A 23,601-nucleotide genomic window follows, 5' to 3' on the forward strand; every position below is an offset into this window, starting at 1 on the left:
CGAAATCCATTCCGTTAACCTTCTGAAATCCACCCGAGGCCCTTGGGACCTTAACCAAATATGCCAACATGTCCCAAAAGACAATACAAATTTAGTTGAGGCTTCAAACCATGCCAAACAATGCCAAAATTACAAATTGTGCATCAAATCGAATTATGAGTTTTCAAATCTTTCAACTTCTATATTTTGCGCCGAAATGTATCAAATCAATTCTGATTGACCTCAAATTTTGCACACAAGTCATAAATGACATAACAGATCTATAAAAAATTTCAGAACTGGATTCCGACTCCGATATTAAAAAGTCAACTCCCCGGTCAAACTTCCCAAAATTTCAACTTTCGCTATTTCAAGCAAAATTTCACTACGGACTTTCAAAAAAAAATTCGGACACGCTACTAAGTCCAAAATTATCATACGGAGCTATTGGAATCATCAAAATTTCATTCCGGAGTCGTTTACTCAAAAGTCAACTCTCTGGTCAACTCTTTCCATTTAAGCTTCAAAAATTAGAATTGTTCTTTAAATTAAATTCTGAATCTTCCGAAAACCAAACTCGACAACACACGCGGGACATAATACATATTACGAAGCTGTTCGAAACCTTAAGTCGCTTAACGAGGCATAAATTCTTAAAATGACAAGTCGGGTCGTTATAACAATTAACTACGCTAAAGGCCACTACATTACAATTACATGCACTACATTAAAATTACGAGCACAACATAACACTAAAGGGCACTAAACAATAATAAAGTCACATATTAATATATGTACAATAATAAAATACGGTTAAAAAATAATTACACGATAAATAATCTAATCTGGATAAAAAATAACAAATTAATTTAATCATAAAAAAACCACGAAAATACATATACCACATTAAAAACAACTAATAAATATTTTTTATAACATCTAATAACATTAATTATTCATAAAATAACAATTACTATATTTCACTAATTATTTAGCACACAAAAAATCTAATCTAGATAAAAATAACAAATTAATGAATCACAAAACAATCATAAAAAAACATAGACAACAGTAAAAAAATAACTAATACGTATTTTTTATACATGAGTTTTGATAAAAAATAAAAAAAAAAGTCTGAATACCTCGATTTACAATTTTTTGAAAGGTGAAGATTTGATGATTTAGGGGCCGAAACGAGTAAACACTACATGATAATGCCTTAGATCCGGTGTTAGCTTGCTACAATATGGACAAGATATATTTTTTGTGGACGGATGGGCTCCACTGAGTTTTTTTTCCTTTAAAAATGGAGGGGAGGACCGATTGTTTGGTGGGGAAAGGAGATGACACGCTTTTTTATATAAGTATAGCGTGTTATACCCTCCCACTCATTTTAAGTTCAAATATAATGATAAATAATCGCGTTATATATAAAATGATGCCCAATTTTTTATTTAACATATTTCAGTGTTTTGACTCCAAATGAACCCGGTTCCGATTCCTATATTTTGTTCTTCCTTAAATCTGTTATTCTTTTTTTGTGGGTCCCACTTCCTAAATTGATATTCCTCCATATTCTCCCTCAAAATCATTTCATCCATAACGGAATTTGATTCCTTTTGATGTTAATTGTTGCATTTTTCTTTTGAGGGACCACACATTTTTAATATTCTTTTCTTGTTCTCCAACCCCATTAATCTGGTCGGAGTTCTATTCTTCTATAATAACAAAGACACGTACCTCACAAAAGAGGGAAGAGAAACAGAGATAAAAAAAATAAAATAGATAGAGTGACGAGAGAAAGGGTAAGGCATTAGCTTCAGGAATTTTTCCCTTTACTCGTCCGTTTCTTCTTTCTCAAGCTAACAGATCCACCACCAAAACTCCATTAATACCACCACATAAAGCTTCCAAATCAGCCCCAAAACGTCACCCTGTTCAGCCGTAAAACAACTTCCAACAGTTGCCTTCTTCATGTTCAATATTCATAGTCGTGTTCGCTTTTGAATTTCAGAGCTATAAAACATTTAATGTCCAGATTCAACTTTGAGGTGCATTTTCTCCATTGTTACTTTTAAGCATGTTAATATATGACTTTGATTTGATGAATGGTTGAACAGTGAAGTGAGTTCCTCGTGTTTGTGATGTTGAGTTAATCATTTATTTCTCTTACTGATTTAATTCCGTTAGTAATCGTAAGTTTCTTTTTTTTTCTAATTTGAAATCACGTTTCCCTTATTTTATTTTGTTTTAAATTAGTTCAAAATTGTTGTATTAGTATGCCATGTTTAGTTGTCCATCTTCACTGTTTTTGGCATTTTCTATTTTGCCCACTTTGATTTGAATGAGTTTAATGAAGTACTGGAGACTTCGTTTTCTTGGTTCTTTCCCTTTCGTTGTTGGCTTAAAGGAGTAGGCATTGTTTAGTTAGGTAAGCACATGAAATATATAGTATTTTTACATCTCCTGTTAATTTATCTAAATATTCATGCATTTTATCAAATGAATTAGTAATATACGTAAACAATCATTTCGAAAGCAATAAGCTTATTTATTTCAATAAACCCATGTCCATAAACCATGACCTCTACAACAATCTTAAATTAGTTTTAGGAAATGAACACGCGCTAGTTGTTTTAGGCGCGATTAATAAATCATCGTGATTATGAGTACGGTTCTTGTGGCATAGTCATGATACGTAAACCCCAATTCAAGTGCGTGTTTCACGCAACTTGACCATAACTTCAAATAATAATAATAATAATAATAATAATAATAATAATAATAATAATAATAATAATAATAATAATAATAATAATAATAAATATGTTGTAAATCGCGGGTACGTTTCACGTGGTACAATTTGAATGTGTACCAAAATGACAAGTGTACGACATCGTAACTTGTTCAAGAAATAACTCCATAAATACTAAAAAGCAGTTAAATATTCAATTAAAATCAGTATAGAAGCGGTAATGCATAAAATGTTTTAAACGTGTAATGATTCATATAATTAAGCCAGGTGTAATTGTAAAGCGACCGTGCTAAAATCACGGAATTCGGGAGTGTCTCACACCTTCTCTCGGGTTAACAGAATTCATTACCCGATCTTCTGTGTTCATGGACCATAAATAGAGTCAATTTCTTCGATTTGGGATTTTAAAATAAACCGGTAACTTGAGACACCATAATAGTTATTCCAAGTGGCGACTCTAATTAAATAAATAATCTCATTTCGAATAATGTCACTTTAATTGAAAAACTCCATATTCTTCGGAAAAAGGAGGTGTGACAGATACATATCAATAACTTTATGTAAAAATATAGTATTGATAACTTAAATACAAATTTTATACAACGATTCATACACTCTCCAACTATTTTTTAACTTTCACACAATATTCAAAAAATTATATATATAATTACAGCAGAGTATAATTTAAATATAATTTGCATACAACAAACAACTTCAAATTTGAGGTATAAGCTTCAAAGAATATTTCTAATTGTTTGTAACAATACTCAATCCAAACAAATAATAGTTTTTGAAAACCCAAATTCGAACTCAAAGTTTCGAAACTTTTTAATGATGGTCAATGGTGGAGATTCAAACACATTCAAAATTTATTGATTGATAATTTCAATTCGAACACCAATTATGCAACATGAAGGAAAATTGCTAATAGAGAGAGAAAGGATAAAAAGCATAGAAATGCAGAAAGAAAAATTGGGGAAAGAACATAGGAGGAGCGAAAGACGGAGAGAGAGAAATAACTGATTCCATATTCAATTCTTAATATAAAAGGATACTCATTGATACTAATTTGTATATAATTGGTAAATTGTATATGCCTATGTTATTAAGTTAAAACTTGATTATGGAGGGTAATAAAGTTTCATATATAGTATAGGAGGTAAAAATTCCAAAAATGAAACATTACTCAAAATACTTGGAATAATAAAATATGTACCAAAGCATATGCGGATTCCAGGTTTAATTTCAGGAGTTGGAGTTTGGAATTTTACCATACCCAATTTGATTTATTGGATTCAAAAGTATTTAAATATTTTTCTAAGACATATACAATGTCTGAGCCAAAGTACTAGTGGAATAAACCCATAAGATATACTTTATCATCCACCTTTATATCAAAGTTTACATTATAGAACAAGAACATATTATATAAGCTACAAAATAATGCTTAAAATGTAAGATGGAAATATTATCATAAATATTTTACATTAGTAATAAATAGGTTAATAGAATTACTATAAGAAATTAAAATAAGGAAGGTAAAAATAATTGTAAACCACAGAAAAACTTAGTGTTATGAAGTAAAATGTGAGCAAATATCTCCAAAATTATTCCTTTTTTTTATCCTCCTGTTTCGATATTCCTTCCTTTCCCGTGAACATATGATGCTCGACTTTAAAGAGCGTTTAGCGGTTGTGGTCTAAATTTTGATATCTTATTGGGGTGCTTATACCAACGAATTCTTGTTCACTTAATAGCTTCATTTCTTGTTCCTGGGCGGAAGGTACGCTCAGCCCCTGAAACGACTTTTATGAGTTGTCTCAGTATTGACCGACTTAATTTTATTAGCGGTATGATTAGTGGCTTAGGCAACTCGTTGGTTTCGAGATGGGTTTACTTGCGAGTGTGTCTATTTGTTTTCCTATTCAAGTTCTTGTTCCAATTTCAGAAAAAGCTAAAGAGCAAGAAGGAGGTGATGATGTGATTCCTTATGTACCTGTGTCTATGTCGCTTGACAAGTATATCTATTAATCAGTTGACCTATCTCTATTTGTGTTTTCTTCTAGGTCAACATCATTTTTCTTTATCCATTTGATTTAGTTCCTGTTTACTAACACATGTTATACTCCTTAATAAAGTGAGGACATCAAGTGTTCCGGTGGGGAGGGACGAATTTGGTTATGGAATTTTCTCTTTTCTGATTTGTTAAGTAGGTAGTTAGTTAGCTAGCTGTCCAATTATATGGTGACAGATATAAGTTAAAGCGTGTTAGTTGATTATTGTTTATATATTAGACATTGTATTCATCTCTTCAGTTAGTTGAAATGAATGAAATAGACAATTTTCATTTCCTTCTCTCCCGAGCTTCTCTGCTTCAATGGTGAATTTAGTTACTTAACATGGTATCAGAGCCTACGTAATTGATCCAAGCTATACCGATCTCTCAAATCTCAACTCAACCGAGTTAATTTCACAATTGATACAACTGAATTATCCACTAATCTCTGCGTGTTTTCAATTTATCCGAGTTAGGATTTGAATTGTCTTAGAACAGTAGAATCTCTGTTTCTCGTAGATCAATTAACTGAGTTTAATCTGTTCATTAATGGCAATCAAAGAAAATAGCTCAAATAGAGGTTCATACACAACTAATTTGAACACAGTGTCTCTAGAAGTTTCTACAACTCCTATAATCATTGATCAACATTATCCATTATTTCTTCAATCATATGATACTCCAGGTAACTCTCTTATTTCAATTAAGTTGACTGGACATGAGAATTATACTTTATGGAGTAGCTCTATGCGAGTTAGTTTACTTGGAAAGAGCAAGTTAGGGCTTGTTGATGGTAGATACACTAAGGAGAAGTTTCCTCATTCTTTATATGAACTGTGGAAAAAATGTAATGCCATAGTTCTGTCATGGATCATGAACTTTGTTAGTAGTGAATTGCTAAGTGGCATGGTGTATGCATCTAGTGCTCAGAAAGTGTGGGCTGATCTCAGAGAGAGTTTCGATAAAGTCAATGGGTCTAGAATTTTGTTTTTACATAGGCAAATTTTCTACTCTATTTCAGGGCATTTCATCTATATCAATTTATTTCTCAAAACTGAAGGAACTCTGGGCAGAGTTTGATGCACTCATGCCTTGTCCTGGTTGTGGATGTGAAGAATCGAAGAGATATGCAGAGCACTTTGGAACTCACATGTTGTTGCAATTTCTGATGGACTTAAATGGGACCTACTCTCAATCTAGTAACCAAATTAAGGTGATGAGCCCCCACTCCAACTATAAACAAGGCTTATTCTATGATTGTGGCAGAAGAGAGTAATTTCACTCAAACATCTAAAGTAAGTGAGGTGTAACTATGTTCAGTGGAAAAGGAATTCTCAGTCTGCCACCAACTATAAGTCTAAGAAGAACAATCTGTTTTGTGACTACTGTAACTACAAGGGTCACACAAAAGGCACTTGCTATAAAATTCATGATTATCCTGCAGACCTCAAAGAAAGCCTAGACCTGACAATGCATCTCAATACCCAAGGGTTCAGACTAGCACTGGTTCAAGTAATGGAGGGTTTGAGGCAGTAGCCAATTTTGCAGGAAACACTCAGCTAAATAGTCTCACTTCTACTAGTCAGGGTGGTCAGGGATTAATTGAAGGGGTTCCTCAATTCACATTTGACCAATACAATCAGATATACTCCTTGCTCTTTCATTTGCTGAAACCATTTTACCTATTCCTGTCATAGATCATAACAACCTAGATCAAAACACTCCAGCGGTTGCTGAGCTTGAGTCAGATATAGTGGCTGAGCCTACTCATGATCTAGACTGATTAGCCTACAATTGTTGTTGATCCTATGAAAGAATCCTCATCTCATAGAAGATCTGGAAGTCCTAGTAAACCTCCCATCTCGTTGAAAGACTACGTCACAAAACCAAAAGGTAAAGCAAATTGCTCCAACCCTCTCTCTGCACATGTCAGATATGCAAATGTGTCTAAGTCCTATGAGAATGCGTCGGACTCCTATTCTGTAGTTGTGGAGCCTCAGTCGTATGCTGAAGCTGAAGTGTCCCAAGTGGATTGTATCCATGAAAGTAATTTCATCTTTAGAAGACAATCACACACGGACTATGATGGAGCTACCTGCTGGCAAGGTGCCCATTGGATGTAAATAAGTGTTTAAGTTAAGTACACATCCTCAGGAGATGTTGAAAGATACAAAGCCAGATTAGTGGATTAAGGTTATAGTCAAAAGACTTGACTACACTGAAACTTTCTCTCCTATGGCCAAACTGGTGACTGTCAGATCTGTGATTGCAGTTGCAGCAACTAAGAATTGGCATCTCTTCCAAATAGATGTGCACAATGCATTTCTGCATGGGGAGCTTCTAGAAGAGGTGTACATGGATGTTCCTTAGGGGTTTGGGAGCCAGGAAGGGTCTCACAAGGTTTGCAAACTCCATAAATCATTGTATGGCCTAAAACAAGTACCTAGGCAATGTTATAGGAAACTGACTGATGCCTTGTTGCATTTAGGCTTTACTCAAATCCATTTTGATTACTCTCTATTTACAAAGAATATACACGATGAGCATGTTGTTGTGTTAGTTTATGTGGATGATTAGATTATTAGTGTTAGCAGTCCAGACCTGATCACTCAGACAAGGAATGGCCTGAAACTTAGGTTCAAAATGAAAGACTTAGGAGAACTTAAGTTCTTTCTGGGGATATAATTTGCAAGGTCCAAGAATGGAATTGTCATGAGCCAAAGAAAATATGCCCTGGAGCTGATCTCTGAAATAGGGCTTGCATGTGCTAAACCTGCTGGAACACCTCTAGAAACAAATTTGAAACCCACTTCAATTGAGTATGACACTACTATAAATTTGCCTGACTCGGAAAACAAGTTGTTTGATGATATAGGCTTATATCAAAGATTGGTAGGGATACTACTATATATCTTACAATGACTAGGATAAATATAACATTTGTGAAACAAGTACTTAGTCAATTCATGCACAAGCCTAAGCTGTCTCATTGGGAAGTTGCCTTAAGGGTTGTGAACCTCTCTAGGTCTTGGTCTACTGATGTCATCAGAAGGGTCAGGTAAGCTTGAAGCCTACTGTGATTCTGACTGGGGAGGATGCCTACAGACCAGAAAATCAGTAACATGCTATCTAATGAAATTTGACAATGCCTTGATCTCATGAAAATCTAAGAAACAAGATACAATTGCAAGGAGTTCTGTTGAGGCTGAATTTAGAAGCATAACCTCTACAGTTGCTGAGATAACTTGGCTAACAGGACTTTTCAAAGAGCTAGGAGTTATTGTAAATATGCTAGTAGATCTTTTCTGTGATAGCAAAGTTGTTATCCAAATTGCAACTAACCCAATATTTCATGAGATGACTAAACATATCGACATTGACTGCCACTTGGTACATGAAAATATCATATAGGAGGCTGTCAAAACTCATCATATCTCTACAAAAGAGCATCAGGCTGATGATCTTCTCACTAAGAGTTTGGGAAAACTACAACATGATCACTTGATATCCAAGCTTGGGTTGAAAGATATTTTCAAACCATCAGCTTGAGGGAGGGTATTAAGTAGGTAGTTAGTTGATAATTAGTTAGTTAGCTAGTTGTCCAATTATGTGGTGACAACTGAAAGTTAAAGTGTGTTAGTCGGTTAGTTGTTTATATGTCAAACACTGTATTCCTCTCTTCAGTTAGTTGAAATAAATGAAACATCAAATTTTTATTTCCTTCTCTCTCGAGCTTCTATCTTCATTGGTGCATTCAGTTACTTAACATGGTTTATGTTCATAAATCATAATTTATAGAAGAATTAACCTAAATAGCTGCTCGTCCAACCATTTAAACTAAAAATAATTTGTGTCATATAATTCATGTATAATTTATATGTATATTATTAGTTAATTTTGTAAAAAATCTCTAAATTATATGTTACTAATTTTGTTAGACTTTTTAGATTTTTCAAGTCGTCTTCGTGAATTCTTGTATGTGTTAAATTTTAATTTACCTTACGTCTACCATTGATGAGTGAAGCAAGCTCGAAGAGAAATGATTGTGTGAGAGAGAGTAAAGAAATAAGACTGTGCTCAATTATTTTATTATTTTAATATTATATATCCTAGAAAAATATTTTTTACTCTTTTACTTTAAATATGATTTATCGTATATAGGTAAGTTCATAATACTGACTAAAAGAGAAAAATATTATAACATTAAAAAGTTATAAAAAAAAAAAGAAGAAGATAAATGTTGATAATTTAGAGGGTAAAGTAGGTATTTGATCATCGAAAGTTTGAGAAATCTAATTCAGTGACCTTCTGAGACGATATGCATAGAAAAGTGATCTTTTTTTTCTGAGACTTGCATTGCCACCCAGCTTATCGGAAGTTCACCTATTGTTTCATGTTTCCATGCTCCGGAAGTATTTTCTAGATTTGTTTGGACACTTATGGTTCTTTCAACAACAATATACCCGGTATATTCTAACAGTGTGGGATTTAGGAAGAATAATGTATATGCAGACTTTACATCTATCTTGTGAAAGTAGAAAGGCTATTTCTGAATACTTATGGCTCTTTCAGTTGATCAAATTTCAAAAGAACACAAGAGTGAAAGAATGTGACTGCATTTTCTAAGGCCGTGAACGTGGAAAGCCTGGCATAAAAACATGAGTTTTTTTTTACTTTTAGCTTGCGCTAGAAATTATTTATATTCATTAGCTGAAAAGTGTATAAAATTTATTTATTTTTTGTATATAACACACAAAATGTATATATATATACAAAAAATATATTTTTTTCAACTATTATTTTGAGAGCGGCTAGACAATGTCATTTTCCCAACAAAAAAAAAAAAAAACATTCATGGGGCTACTGGCTAGACGACAGCATTACGTTTTAAAACGCAGATTCTGGTAACAACATATTTGCATATATGTAAACAAAAAGAACGAGGAAGTATTCATTAATCCGTGGCATTAGGCAGATAATTGTTTAGTTTCAAATATGACATTTTCATCAGTAGGTCTCAGAAAACGCCACATGTTTTGATGTAGTTAAACAATTATAGCTACTAATATGCCTAATTACAAAACTTGTTCAAGATGAGTCAGATGCATATGAACATTATTGTTTGATTTTAATTCTTATTTTTGTATTACAAATATCAGTATAAATTATGCGAGATTTATCTATTATTTTATGCGAGATAAAATATAAAATAAGGATCCGATAATTAGTAATACATGGACTAAATAATTAAATAACAAAATAATTCTTGATGTAATAACCAGTTTATTTTGCTAATAAAATAAAATTCTTTTGAAATATACGTTATAATAAGAATAATTTTTAACACAACGAACCAAATAGCCTTTTGCACGGTGTAACGTAATTACTATCCTAAAGATACTTTCCTGAAAATGTTGTGCCTACTTGTTTTATATTTTTGTTAAAATTCTCTCGCATAATTTTGCTCCGTTGGATAATTTTCAAATATTTTACATAGGTAGGGTGTTAAAACAGATTTAATTAACCCCAAAAGCTACTATGGTTTGTGCATAAAAAGTTGAAGGGGTTGATGTATTAACCCAAAACGATACTATGATTGTTACCTGCCACGTTATGTATAGCCTGTGATCATAGGCTCGATACTATGATTCTTTTTTTTTGTTTGCTAGAATCGATGTAACTTCTTTCTTCATGTTACTATTTTCTCCTTTATTTTTATTTTTTTTAATTTTTTTTTGGTAATTATCATATTTTATTACCAAAGCGCGAAAGTTACGGCTCAAACAAAAATTACCAAGTCTGGACATCTTCCTAGGCCTTAGTATCACCAAAAAACTCCCTATACTACCTAGTGACTATCAGTCCATTTTGTATCAATTGTATGAACTGCCAGTACTTCATATTTTGCTCATGGATAGAAGTTTAACTCTTCAAGCATTCTTCTTAGTCTTGGCATCATATAGCCCCTTCCATGTATCATTTGTATAATTTGCTTTATCATTATCCCTGCTTGCTTTTGCTGAGCTCTGAAAATTTTGTGGTTTCTCTCCTGCCACACATAGTAGACACAACCCGCTAGAGCCATTCTGTATATCTCAGCACATTTGCTGATCTGTCTTTTGCATTGTTGTATGCCCATTCTACTTCATGACACCACTTCATAGCTTGCCTATTGATACCCATCCATTGCAGTAGTTTCCTCCACATTGATGCTGCAAAAGTGCATTTGAAAAATAGGTGCTCAATGCTTTCCTCTTCTATATTGCACAGAGGACACAATAGCTCATTAGTCACCCCATCTTGCTAGTGTGTCTCTTGTATTCAGCTTGCCTAGGATAGCCAAATATAGAATAAAAGTCCATTTTGGCATTTCACCATTATTGCATACCAGTTTCCTCCAAGGCATCTTCTGTTGTTCACTTCTTAACTGCTTGTGTATGCTATTGATGGTTATGTACTCCTTCTCAAATATCTCTGTCATGTTAACACCAGCATCTAACATGTATTGCTTTGCCTTCAATATCTTTTTCACCAGTCCTGAAGCTTGTTTGGGCTCAATATGTCTTATATCTCTGCCTTTCCCATAGTAAATATGAATCCACTGTACCCATAACTTGTCATTTTTTTGAGTTAAATTCCATAACAGTTTACATATGGCAGCCTTGTTCCACTCACTTTCTCCCTTTTTATTTAAATAAAATGTAGTTTAATTCAGCATAAAACTTAAGAAAAAAGAAAGATTTATAAAATTTATGGTCTTAAAAATTTAAAGGCTAAAATTTTTTATATGATTTTTAATTTATGTGGTTATAAATTGTTTCTAATGATAAAGTACGTAAAATAAAAAGTTATAGTTAAATTATTTTTAAATATAAAAAATTGTCATTCATTTTTTTTAAAGACTAATAAGGAAAACGTATATCACATAAATTAACACAAGAAAAATTTTATTTGTTGTTCAGTCCTAATTTATGAAGTTGTGTTTGATTAGAAACAAAGTTTTAAAAAAAAAAGTAATTCGAAATTGGGTCTAAACAAGTCATAAAAAATTATGTGGCTATAAGCTATTTTTTATGTGGCTAAAAATAAAAGTATAACGCAAAAAGTGAGACGCAATAAGTATTTTTCATATGATATGATGGACAGATACAGGTAAAGTTAGCTTGTGAGACTTATTGGGCGTTTGGACATAAGAATTGTAAAAATCCGAAAAAAAGTGAATTTGTTTTTCAAGAGAAAATGGTATTTGAAAACTAGAGTTGTGTTTGGATATGAATATAATTTTGGGTTGTTTTTGAAGTTTTGTGAATGATATGAGTGAAAATTTTGAAATATAGCTTTTTGGAGTTCTTCAAATTGTTGAAAAATTCAAAAATCCATCTTCAAGTGAAAATTTAAAAATTATGGCCAAACATTCATTTCGTAAAAAAGTAAAAAGCTTCAAAAAAAAAGCAAAATTTTTCTTATGTCCAAACGGGCTCTCAAGTGAGGCCATCCTTCTTACATGCCACGGTCGACATGTATAAACTGTGGTCGTAAATAATAGGAGTACTTGAATGGTATTTAGAGGGCAGCCTGGTGCACCTTATTTTGTATTTACGCAGAGTTCGAAAAAGGGTCGCACTCTAAAAGAACACTTGGGGTGTGTGAATTAATTATACGTAAACCCTAAAGAACGAGCAAGTTATTTTCACTATTCATCTTATTCTAAATGATTTCATACCATAACTCAAATATACTATTTTTGAAACCAAATGTTAAAATAGTTATGATAAGAAAAACCTAAAATATCAAACGAATATTATCGTGGAAAATGGTTAAAGAAAAGTGGACGCAAGTTACTCAAAACGCTATCTCCTAATTTATGTGTACTCGAATTTCAAAAGTTAAATTTTTTAATTTTATCCGTAAATTTGAATATAAATCTTTTTAATTTTTTAAAAAATAATTATATATTTAAAAATTATATAAGAAACTATTTTAAATTATACTCCTAATAATTAACAACTTTAAACATTTAAAAGTCATATAAGAAATTACGATAGAAAAACTTATTTAAATTTTAAAATTCAAATTGCATCACATAAATGAGAACAAAGAGTAAATTAGTACTCTCTCTGTTTTAAATTATTTGTCATGTTTATCTTTTACACACCCCTTAAGAAATATTAAATAGAAAAATAATTAGACTATTTTATCCTTATTTATGTCTTAAAATAAAATATTTTTTTATTAAATATTTATTCTATTTATATGTTATCTCCATCTACAAGAACAATTATTACTAAGGGTAAAATTAAAAAAAAAAATTAACTTTATTTTGAACATTTAAAATGACAAATAATTTTAGACAACTATTTTTAGTAACACCGAATGATAATACGAGATTAAGGGAATACAATTTTTTATTTTTAGAAAGGGAGTAGACCTACAGGAAAATGAAAAGACCGACCCTTTCGTATTCCAAGAACTAGTGTCCTTTTACTCTAGACTAGACTAGTTCCTTTTTTCCTTTTGCTTTTAGAAAGGGAGGATTGCTGTGGTTTGCTTTTCCTTTGCTGTTAAGAAAGCAAGAGAGTTAAGTTGGAGTACCAAGTATACAAAGAAAGCTAAAGAAAAGAAAGTTTTATCATTCCTTTGGAGTATATATCTCTTCTTTGATAGTCATTTTTACTGGTACATATTCTTGAGATTGATTTCTCTTCTCCTATATTGTTATTTCTGTTTTTTTCCGCTTCAATTCATGACGAAGAAATTTGCTTCTTTTATTTTCAGTGATCTATGTGTACGGTCCGCGAACGGGAGCCTTGGAATAACGGTATGTTATCTACGTGCAAACTATATGTCACTGATTGGAGCTATAAAAGCAACCAGTAGACTGGTTAGTATAGATTGTCTATATCACATTTTGTACGTCAGGCTGACCTTTTGACACTAACATTCATGTGGAGTTTTTTTCCTGTTAGATATAGTTAAATATAAAAAATGACACTGATTACCGTTAAAGTAATTTATTCATTTGTTCACTTCCTCAAATATTGAGGCCGTTTAAGAAAATTCCTATGTACGTCATTGTACTAATTATTGCATAGGGTAGGTTATCTACGCCACTTCCTTGAGTTGCGGTCCTTCCCGATGTTGCATGAATACATGATACTTTATATATCGGGCTATTTTGTTTTGTGTGTATGGTTTGCATGTAGCAGTTTTGACAGTAATATTCATGTGGGGTTTTATTTTTCTCTTTAAATGTGTGTTTCAGGTTTGTTTGAGAAGATTTGAGTGATTTCTTATTAGGATGGGAGGGAGTTCTTCTATGGAGAAGAGGAAGAGAGAATGGCCTAAAGATGAATTCATTGATTTGATCTTCAAATGGTCTGTTAAAGATATTCTTGATGAGACTTTATATGAAAATCAGGTAATTAAGTACATTTTTAATGCTTTATCATCTTTCTTTTTGTTTACTTATTTTAGTTTGGTATATAAGTTGAGTACCACGGGAAGAGTTTATCTCTTTGAAGAATAAAATGCTTGTAATAAATTCTTTTTTGTAGAGTTTAAGTTTTATACACAATCAATATAAAGAAATTTTATTCTATAATTAATTTAAAACTCTTATATACATAGTTATATTTATTTATTTATTTCCACTTCAAGTCATGTGGTATATTAGGTCTTTTTGCATTTTTTTGTATTCTATAGAAGTATAATAATGGCGAACCTTATAGCAATATTTTGGAATTATCAAAATGAAAATTTTGCACGACTGATGCTGTACTTTTTTTTTTGTTTGTGATTGTGAGACTACGAAGTTGGTGGATATGTAATTTCGTACACTTTTTTTTTGTTTTCTTTTTATAAACAGTAATCTAAAAGGGAACTAGAGGTGTATTCAATTTGAATAAAGAGAAAGACGATTAGAAATATGAAATGCAATTTAAGATGACCAAAAACTGAATATAATTGTTTGCCTATCTCCTTTTCCTTTTTTCATTATTATTTTTCTTTAAGTGGCCTTTAGGTTATTTGGTTTAGGATTTTAAACCCGGTATAAAATTTAGGATTAAGTTTATTCATGGGCCATTTGGTTTCATATACATGGGGCATGATAAAACTTGGGGGCAAGTGCATAGATAGTCATTCCGAGGGATGTTATTTAGAGATTAACCAATACTTATTTTGTCTTGAAATTTTAAACAAAAAAATCTTAACTGCCGGACAATTGAGGACATTTTTGTTAGCAACCCTGTAAAGTGGCTACCTGGTGTCATTTCTACTAAAACTTGCATAAAATATAGCATTAATAGTACAACGTTTGGTTGCTCTTTGGTACCTGGCATTACATTCAACATTACCAATCTGACGTTTGGTTATCATTTCTATTGCTCGCATAAATAATATTTGTATAAGCTATGCAGGAGTTTATGTATTGTTTTAAGCAAGTATTAGTAATACATGAATTAAAAACAACTAGAATAACCAAAATAACATCAATGTTCTTTTACAAGGAATAATACAAGTATAATAAGTCATGCATTACAATCATATCCTTACATTATTAATCTATGTATTACTAATCCATATACTACAATCCCTGCACAACAATGTCTAAACCAAACGATCCACATTTATCCCACGCCATTCATAATAAAACCGAGATTAGCTATACCGGGATAAAGTTATCAAAATGACAATATTATCCCTTCAAAGATTCTTTCCATTGTCATCATTGAAATATCTAAGGTTGAAAGTGGAAACAAAAATTAATCTATGTTTACTCAGGTTAATTCAAACCAAACATGTGTTATGGATTATACACCGTGTATCTCATTTTCAATTCAATGATCTAAAAAGGCACTATTACAAAAAATCTAGGAATTATTAATCATAATATTGTAATCCCATGCATTATATTCCTTGCATAACTTTGGATGGTCGTTACCTATTGTATTGTGTCGTATTGTTAATTTAAATACAATGTTTGTTTTGATTGTTACTTAAATTTTATTATTTCGTATCGTTAAATCCATCGTGACGTAACAACAAAAATTGCCTTTTTATGTAACGACGGATTTGGTGTAGTGGCATCGTTACCTTACTTTTTCTCTCATCTTGCCCTTTCTTATTATTAAATAATTATATTTTATCTTTTACTCTATTTTTTTTTACATAATATTCTACTCCATATGCTAATTTTTCTTAGTAATCTTACAAGTTTATTCTTCATATTGTTGGTGTTTGACATCATGAAACGACGGCAAATGATAAAATCTATCCAGACATTATATTCATCAAACAATACAATACAATGCAGTACAATACAGTCCAATACATTATGAAACGACATGTAACAACTATCCAAACAAGGCGTAAGTTTTTAACTTTCAAAAAGTTCTCTTTTTCTGTTTGAGAAAAGGTTACTTTGCTTTTCAACTTTAAAGATAGAACCTGAAAATGTTGTAAATTTTTGCCCCCTAGTAAATAGTATGTTTGTAATTGTCTCATTCATTAGCTCTTGTTACCATGTGAATTTACTTTCAATTTAATTTGTTGGTGTTTAGGTGGAGAAGATTCCACAATCATTTGGATCAGTGGAGCATTACCTTGGTTCTTTTTTCTTCCCCTTACTTGAAGAAACAAGAGCAGATATTGCTGCTTCCTTAAAAGACATAAACGAATCACCTTTCGCCGAGTTGATCTCCTTTGATGTAGTAAATCCAAATGGATCATTGGTTTTTGATGTTAAGGTTGACTATTGGAGGAATACATGTAGTGATGGTACGCGTTATAGGACGTCGCCGGGAGATATTGTTGTTATCTCAAATGTTAAACCTGAAACTACTAATGACTTGCAGCGACCGGGATGCCATTGGACGTTTGCATATGTTACTGATGTCAATGAGAATGAGAATGATGCATCAGCTAGTTTTAAAGTCAGCTTTCCTCCTCATAATGTAATGCGACGAGCAGTCTATATAGTGTTTTTGGTAAATGTGATGCCTAATAACAACGTATGGAATGCATTGAGTATGAGAAAGAATTTGAATATAATTGAGGAAGTCCTCCGCCCCGTGCACGAGGTAAATAATCTTGGTGATTTACTTATTTTTAGTTTCTTTTAGAAGCTTCATCTCGAGGTCCCTCTCTTATTCATAATATGTATTTGAATATCGATGAAAGCAATGCCCCCTTTAGCCTTTTGATTTGTTGCTGCTATGATAAAGTGGATTTTGAATTGAAAATGGTATCTTGGTCTGAAATGATCAGTATGATTAGTTTCAAGTTAGTGTGTGACGGTTTTGTCTCTCAATTGTGATAAGTAAAGTTTTTAACAGAGTTATCTTAGCATTCTTTCCAAAATTAAAAGAAAAACTGGTGTTAGTTGTGTATATATTATATATATGTGTGTGTGTGTGTGTAGAGAGAGAGAGAGAGAGAGAGAGAGAGAGAGAGAGAGAGAGAGAGAGAGAGAGAGAGAGAAAAGTTGTATTTTTGCTTTATGAATGTTCTTTTATCATTACCTTGCAATGTTGATGCACCAATATGTATTCTGTGGACATTAAAAACACTTTGTCCCTTGTTAATTTACGGATTAGAACACATTCTCTTGGACTATATGCTTCTATTCTTCTCTCTTTATCTTTGGATAAATGGAAACCAAAGAATGATATAAACTTTTGTTGATATTTTTCTTCTTGCAGAAACGGATCAAACAGAAATGCGATGTTTGTTCTGCATCCACTAATGAGCTATCAGTTGGAGAAGTTGTGGGTAGTCTGTTGTCCAAGTTGAACGATTCCCAGGCTAATGCAATCTTTACATGTCTTGCCACTATGAAATGCCACCACAAGGCTTCCGTTGAACTTATTTCGGGTCCGCCTGGTACAGGAAAGACTCGGACGCTAAGTGTAATGCTCTTTACGCTGATGCAAATGAAGTATAGAACTGTTACTTGCGCTCCAACGGACGTAGCAACAGCCCAAGTTGCTTCAAAGTTGGTTAAACTGGTCCGGGAGTCATCTAAGAATGAATTTGAAGGCTTTTGTCCTTTAGGTGAAATTCTCTTGTTTGGGAATAACAACTATGAAGATGGTGAAGATATTGCGGAGATTTCCTCCAATTATCGTGTTGACAGGCTGTCGGAGTGCTTTGAACCAATAACTGGCTGGAATGGTTGTGTAAGTTCTATGATCAGTTTGTTGGAGGATTGCTCATTGATTGATTTTGCCAGAGCAGGGTTCAGTTCGACAGCTGCATCTCTCCGAAGATGCATGCTTATAATCTGTACCCATTTACCAATATGTTTTATTCGAGAAGAGAACGTTGAAAGAATGTTGGACATTATCTCCTTATTGGATTTTCTCGAGGGGATGCTATTTCAGCAAGCATTTGGAGTGTCTTCTAAATCTTTACGCGGTTCTTGTAGCCGGTTGCTTGTCCTTCTGAAAGATCTTCAGCGATCTCTCGGGATTTTCCTAGTGCAACGAGTAAGGGTCGTATAACGGAGTTCTGTATCCAAATGGCTTCCTTGGTTTTCTGCAATGCTTCTACGTCGTATAAGCTACATTCAGTGGATACGAAGCCATTTGACTTATTGGTTGTTGATGATGCCGACAAGTTGAAGGAGTGTGAAGCAGTAATACCTCTTCAACTTCGAGGTTTGAGGAATGCGATTCTGTCCGGAGACGAGTGCCAATTGTCTGCAACATTGAAGAGTAGAGTACGTACACCTTTTCTACGTGCAATTTATAGGAACTTCAATTGATAGTACTTTTACCACATTTTTATTAATAGAGGTTTATTTTATTACTCCATTCTAGATTTCTCGTGTAGCTAGATTTGGAAGGAGCTTATTCGAAAGACTCGTCTCGTTTGGTCATGCAAATCACCTGCTTAACGTACAGTACAGAATGCATCCGTCAATAAGCCAGTTCCCAAATTCAATTTTCTATCGTAAGAAAATCCTTGATGCGCCTGATGTAACGCGTAAAGCCTATGAGAAAATATATCTTACGGGACAGTGTTTTGGCCCGTATTCCTTTATAAATGTACCGTGGGGAGAAGAAGAGCTGGATAATGTTGGATACAGGCGAAACTTAGTTGAGGTTGCTTTGGTACTGCGATTACTGGAGAGCTTGTTCAAAGGTATAATTATATTGATGAAAACTTAAAACATTTGTTTAAGTTTTTCATGAATGCTCCCCTCGTCTTTTTACCTTCTTAATTTATCTTTCTCGACACTAATTAATTAGTTTTTAATCCTACATCTGCTTGTTAATGTGATTTCATCTACTAATATTGTTAAAATTATGCCAACGGACGACTGCTCTTGCGTTTAAGGAAGCATTGCCTAATATCGAAATTTTTATCTGTGGATGAGGATGTGATGGTGGTGTTCCAAAAAATGCGAATGATCTTATTCTTGGGCTTGTCTGTCTAATGATTGCGGGATCTCCGCTAGCCAACTTAGGCAAGTTGAAATATATAGCTTGGTTTGTTGTTTCCTTGCTTGTTATTATTGCGCTCTCTCAATGAGTAGGTCTTCAAACACTTGAATTAATGTTTGGCCGATACTAAATTTGCAGCTTGGAGTGCCTCCAAGAAGAAACTCAGCATTGGTGTTATAGCACCGTATGCTTCTCAAGTTTTAGCCATACGAGATAGACTTGGGCAGAAGTATAATAACAACGCACATTTTGAAGTTAAAGTGAACGTGATTGATGCATTTCGGGGAGGGGAAGAAGATATTGTAATAATATCTACAGTGAGATCTAATCGCGCTGGGTCCATTGGCTTCTTGTCAAGTCTTCATTGGACTAATGTCGCGTTAACCAGAGCTCGGTATGGATCAAATTAATATTCCGTTTCATCACCATTGGATCTTTCTAGTTCTAATATGATGTCTAAGATATGCATTTCTTTCTAGGCATTGTCTCTGGATATTGGGAAATGAGCAAACATTACTTGCTAGCAACTCCATTTGGGAAGCGCTAGTTCTCGATGCCAAGGATCGTCAATGCTTCTTTCATGCAGATGACGATACTGACATGAGGAAAACAATTTTAGATGTGAAGAAAGAACTTGATCAACTGGATGATTTACTAAATGGGGATAATATTCTATTCAAAGAACAGAGATGGAAGGTACACACATTTAATCTCTTGCATTTGTTACATTGTTTCCTTTTCACTGTTCTTGAGTCGAGGGTCTGTGATAAACAACCTCTCTACCTTCATAGGGTAGGGTCTACGTACACATTACCCTCCCCAGACCCCACTTGTGGGATTTCACTAGGTTTTTTGCTGCTGTTGTTTGCTTTTGTTACATAGATAAATGGAGAAAGTCATATTTTGGTGTTTTACATAACTTTTTCTGAATACAGCTTTGTGTAATTGAATATGATATGAGATTGGATAGACATGGAATTGAAAGAATTACAGAAGGATCATTTTATAATGAATTCATGACATTGTGAATGTTACATGCACTCGAATCTTTGGGCTTTGAAGCTCGTTTTGTCTGTTATCTTAGTTATTTTCTTGTATATTGAACCCCATTGATTGTTCGCACGGGCCTTATTCGTTAGTGTTGCGACCCCAAATTCCCTCCGTAAGATGTCGTGGTGGCACCTAGTCTCTAAGACTAGGTAAGTCTATCAATGCGGAATAATAATAGAAATATGAAATAAATAAATTTGAAATTTACTTAATTACAACTCCCAAAACCCGGTAGAGATAAGTCACAAACTTCTAAGAATTTATTCTCTCTGTCTCTATACATCAGAATCTAAAGCAAATAAGGAAAACAGCATAGTAAGATAGAAGGGGACTCCGGAGTCTGCGGACTGGCAGATATACCTCGAAGTCTCCTCGTACAACTAGTTTACTGGTGCCTGGTCTGATAAGATGTACCTGAATCTGCACAAAAAAATGTGCAGAAGCGTAGTACGAGTACACCACAACGGTACCCAGTAAGTGCCAAGCGTAACCTCGGTAAAGTAGTGACGAGGTCAGGTCATGCCCTACTGGAAAATAAATAATAGCATGGTAAAATGTTTATAAATATAATAAGATAAAATGACAATGAAAATGAGTCAAGTAGTATGTCACCATTTAATTACACCAAATAATGGAAATTAATACCTCGTGAAAACAAAATAGAATTCTTTTCAACTTTAAGAAAATCACAACAATAATCAAAGGCAACTGCGCCCATAAATCAATATCAACAAGGGCACTTCTGAGGTACCGCCTCGTAGTCCCAAATCATAAATAAATTCACAATATCTTATTTCCTTATCTCACCGCGGGAGCCCTCACAATTTATTTTACAGAAAATATTTTTCTCGAAATAGCATCCCGTGTTTTAGCCATCCTTATCACACCGCATGACTTCTAGTAGTTTCCCTATTAGCCACGCGTATCAAGCCCCCTTATCTCACCGCATGCGTTTCAGCACCCAAACCTTATACCATCGCATGCGTATCAATATCACAATATATCACAATTTGCATCTCAAGTGCCCAAATTGCCAAAATAAATCAACAACAATATTTTTTCATAATAAAGAGCTCACGGTTCATGCCAAAATAATTCAACAATAATATTCTTCCACAATAAGGAGCTCACGGCTCTATCACAATAAGTACAAAGATCTCACCAAAAAATTATTCGGGAATAAATAACTCAACAAAATAATATTTCAAAATTTTAATACGTTGCTTCAATACCAAATTTAAAATATCCAATAACTCATATTAATAATATTTAATTTAAAGAAAAACAACCTTCAAATAATGCACAGAATAAAAGAAACCAAGTTTCAATTAAACAGGTAAAACAATTAGCAGGAAAAGGTCAAGCAAACTTAAAACATAAACATTTAAATCAATAATGAAGAATATAACAAGGTTTAATAATTTAATTAAAAATGCAACAGTGATGTACACAATTTTAAAACATAATCTTTCACATTTAGCCCGTGTACACACTCGTCACCTCGTGTACACGACTTTCAACACGTTTCAACAATCACATTAATATCAATTCTAGGGGAAATTTCCCTCACACAAGGTTAGAAAAGTCACTTACTTCGACTTGCTCCAATTTAATCACGTAGTATGCCTTTTCCTCGATTTTTCGACTCCGATCGACTCGTATCTAGTCATAATTAATTCGATACAGTCAACAAAATTTATAAAATCAATTCCATAAGAAAATACTACATTTTCCAATAAAATCCGAAATTAACTCAAAAATTGCCCGTGGAGCCCACGTCTCGGAATACGACGAAAGTTACGAAATATGAACGCCTATTCAACCACAAGTCTAACCATACCAAAATGACTAAATTCCAATAACAATTCGACCCTCAAATCCTCAAATCTATCCAAGAGGGTTTTCAAAATTTTCCAACTTAAATCACCAATTAACTGATAAAAACAGTGATGGATTTGGGTAATCTAACCAAAATTGAGTTAAGAACACTTACCCCGATATTTTCTATGAAAATCTCCCAAATATCGCCTCAATTCGAGCTCCAAATCGTTAAAACTTAAACTCTTAGCCCAGTGATTTCTTCTACGCGATCGCGAACTTCCTCACGCGATCGCGTAGCACAAATTTTTACTGCCCAGAAAATAACCCTACCCGATCGCGGAAAGTCCCACGCGATCGTGAAGCACTGACTCCGCAAACCTACGTGATCGCGAACCTTCTCACGCGACCGCAAAGCATCAAGCGCGTGGCCCAGCTCCTGCTCCGTTACTCTACGCGAACGCGACCTTCTTCACGCGTTCGCGAGTCACAAAATATCAAAGCCACGCGATCGCGAAGCACAAAACTCAGCAGCCCTCAGTTAACCTTACGCGATCGCAAACAATGCCACGCGATCGCGTAGAAGGAAACGAGAACCTGCAGAACCAGAACTTCAGCTATCAAGCCAAGTCCAAAATGATCCGTTAAGTATCCGAAACTCACCCGAGCCCCTCAGGACCTCAACCAAATATACCAACAAGTCCTAATACATCATACGAACTTAGTCGAGTCCTCAAATTACATCCAACAACACTAAAAACACGAATCACACATAGATTCAAGCCTATCAAATCAAGTCCGATTGACCTCAAATTTTGCACGCAAGTCATAAATGACATAACGGAGCTATGATAATTTTCGGAACTGGATTACGACCTCGATAACAAAAAGTCAACTCCCCGGTCAAACTTCCAAACTTAAATTCTTATTTTAGCCATTTCAAGCCTAATTTAACTACGGACTTCCAAATAAAATTTCGAACACGTTCCTAAGTCCAAAATCACCATACGGAGCTGTTGGAATTATCAAAATTCTATTCCGGGGTCGTTTCCTCAAAATGTTGACCGAAGTCAAACTTAGCATTTTAAGGCCAACTTAAGGAATCAAGTATTCCGATTTCAACCCGAACACTTCCAAATCCCGAACCAACCATCCCCGCAAGTCATAAATTTATAAAAAGACATACGGGGAGTTTTATTTAGTGGAACGGGGTTCTAAAAGTCAAAATGACCGGTTGGGTCATTACAGTTAGAAAGGATATATGCTTCTTCTAGGATACATGAGTAAAGTTGTATCTGAAATTCAGTGAAGCGTGAAAGTAGTTAATTGTTGGATTATATTGTTTATATTATTGGTGTAAGAATAGTTACATAAAAGGGGACGGATTATTTTTTTGTTCTTTTGGAAGATACGGCCAAACGATGTAACAATGCAACTGCTGATATCTTTTTGTATTTTGTAGCTATGTTGCTCAGATTCTTCAAAAATGTCACCAG

General features: G+C 33.7%; 2 protein-coding genes across 6 annotated transcripts; both read left to right on the forward strand.

The window, feature by feature from the left end:
• Positions 1 to 1,730: 1,730 nt before the first annotated feature.
• Positions 1,731 to 18,292, forward strand: LOC107787342 (uncharacterized). Of its 5 annotated transcripts, none has more exons than XM_016608897.2 (5): positions 1,731 to 2,030; positions 13,566 to 13,608; positions 14,053 to 14,208; positions 16,352 to 16,870; positions 17,492 to 18,292. In XM_016608897.2, exons 3-5 carry the CDS (start codon positions 14,089 to 14,091, stop codon positions 18,290 to 18,292), a joined length of 1,440 nt encoding a protein of 479 aa, XP_016464383.1. In that variant the 5' UTR covers positions 1,731 to 2,030; positions 13,566 to 13,608; positions 14,053 to 14,088. The 5 variants fall into 5 exon arrangements, with proteins under 5 accessions (XP_016464383.1, XP_075085931.1, XP_016464384.1 ...); XM_075229830.1 differs by lacking the exon at positions 1,731 to 2,030 and adding an exon at positions 13,333 to 13,466 and having other exon boundaries at positions 13,566 to 13,671; XM_016608898.2 differs by lacking the exon at positions 1,731 to 2,030 and adding an exon at positions 13,333 to 13,466.
• Positions 18,293 to 18,309: 17 nt separating this feature from the next.
• LOC107787341 (putative helicase MAGATAMA 3) lies at positions 18,310 to 20,163 on the forward strand. Its single transcript, XM_075229831.1, has 4 exons — positions 18,310 to 18,510; positions 18,611 to 18,935; positions 19,376 to 19,631; positions 19,717 to 20,163. Exons 1-4 carry the CDS (start codon positions 18,310 to 18,312, stop codon positions 20,117 to 20,119), a joined length of 1,185 nt encoding a protein of 394 aa, XP_075085932.1. The 3' UTR covers positions 20,120 to 20,163.
• Positions 20,164 to 23,601: the final 3,438 nt, after the last annotated feature.

Source organism: Nicotiana tabacum, chromosome 14, assembly GCF_000715075.1.
Source record: "Nicotiana tabacum cultivar K326 chromosome 14, ASM71507v2, whole genome shotgun sequence".
NCBI classification, from domain to species: Eukaryota; Viridiplantae; Streptophyta; class Magnoliopsida; order Solanales; family Solanaceae; genus Nicotiana; species Nicotiana tabacum.

Excerpts from the sequence above, each read along its gene's own strand:
- LOC107787342 (XM_016608897.2), top strand. The coding sequence starts at position 14,089 with ATGGGAGGGAGTTCTTCTATGGAGAAGAGGAAGAGAGAATGGCCTAAA. Across the intron at positions 14,209-16,351 it reads AGACTTTATATGAAAATCAG|GTGGAGAAGATTCCACAATC; the intron begins GTAATTAAGTAC and ends GTTGGTGTTTAG. Across the intron at positions 16,871-17,491 it reads TCCTCCGCCCCGTGCACGAG|AAACGGATCAAACAGAAATG; the intron begins GTAAATAATCTT and ends TTCTTCTTGCAG.
- LOC107787341 (XM_075229831.1), top strand. The coding sequence starts at position 18,310 with ATGGCTTCCTTGGTTTTCTGCAATGCTTCTACGTCGTATAAGCTACAT. Across the intron at positions 18,511-18,610 it reads CTGCAACATTGAAGAGTAGA|ATTTCTCGTGTAGCTAGATT; the intron begins GTACGTACACCT and ends ACTCCATTCTAG. Across the intron at positions 18,936-19,375 it reads ACTGGAGAGCTTGTTCAAAG|CTTGGAGTGCCTCCAAGAAG; the intron begins GTATAATTATAT and ends CTAAATTTGCAG.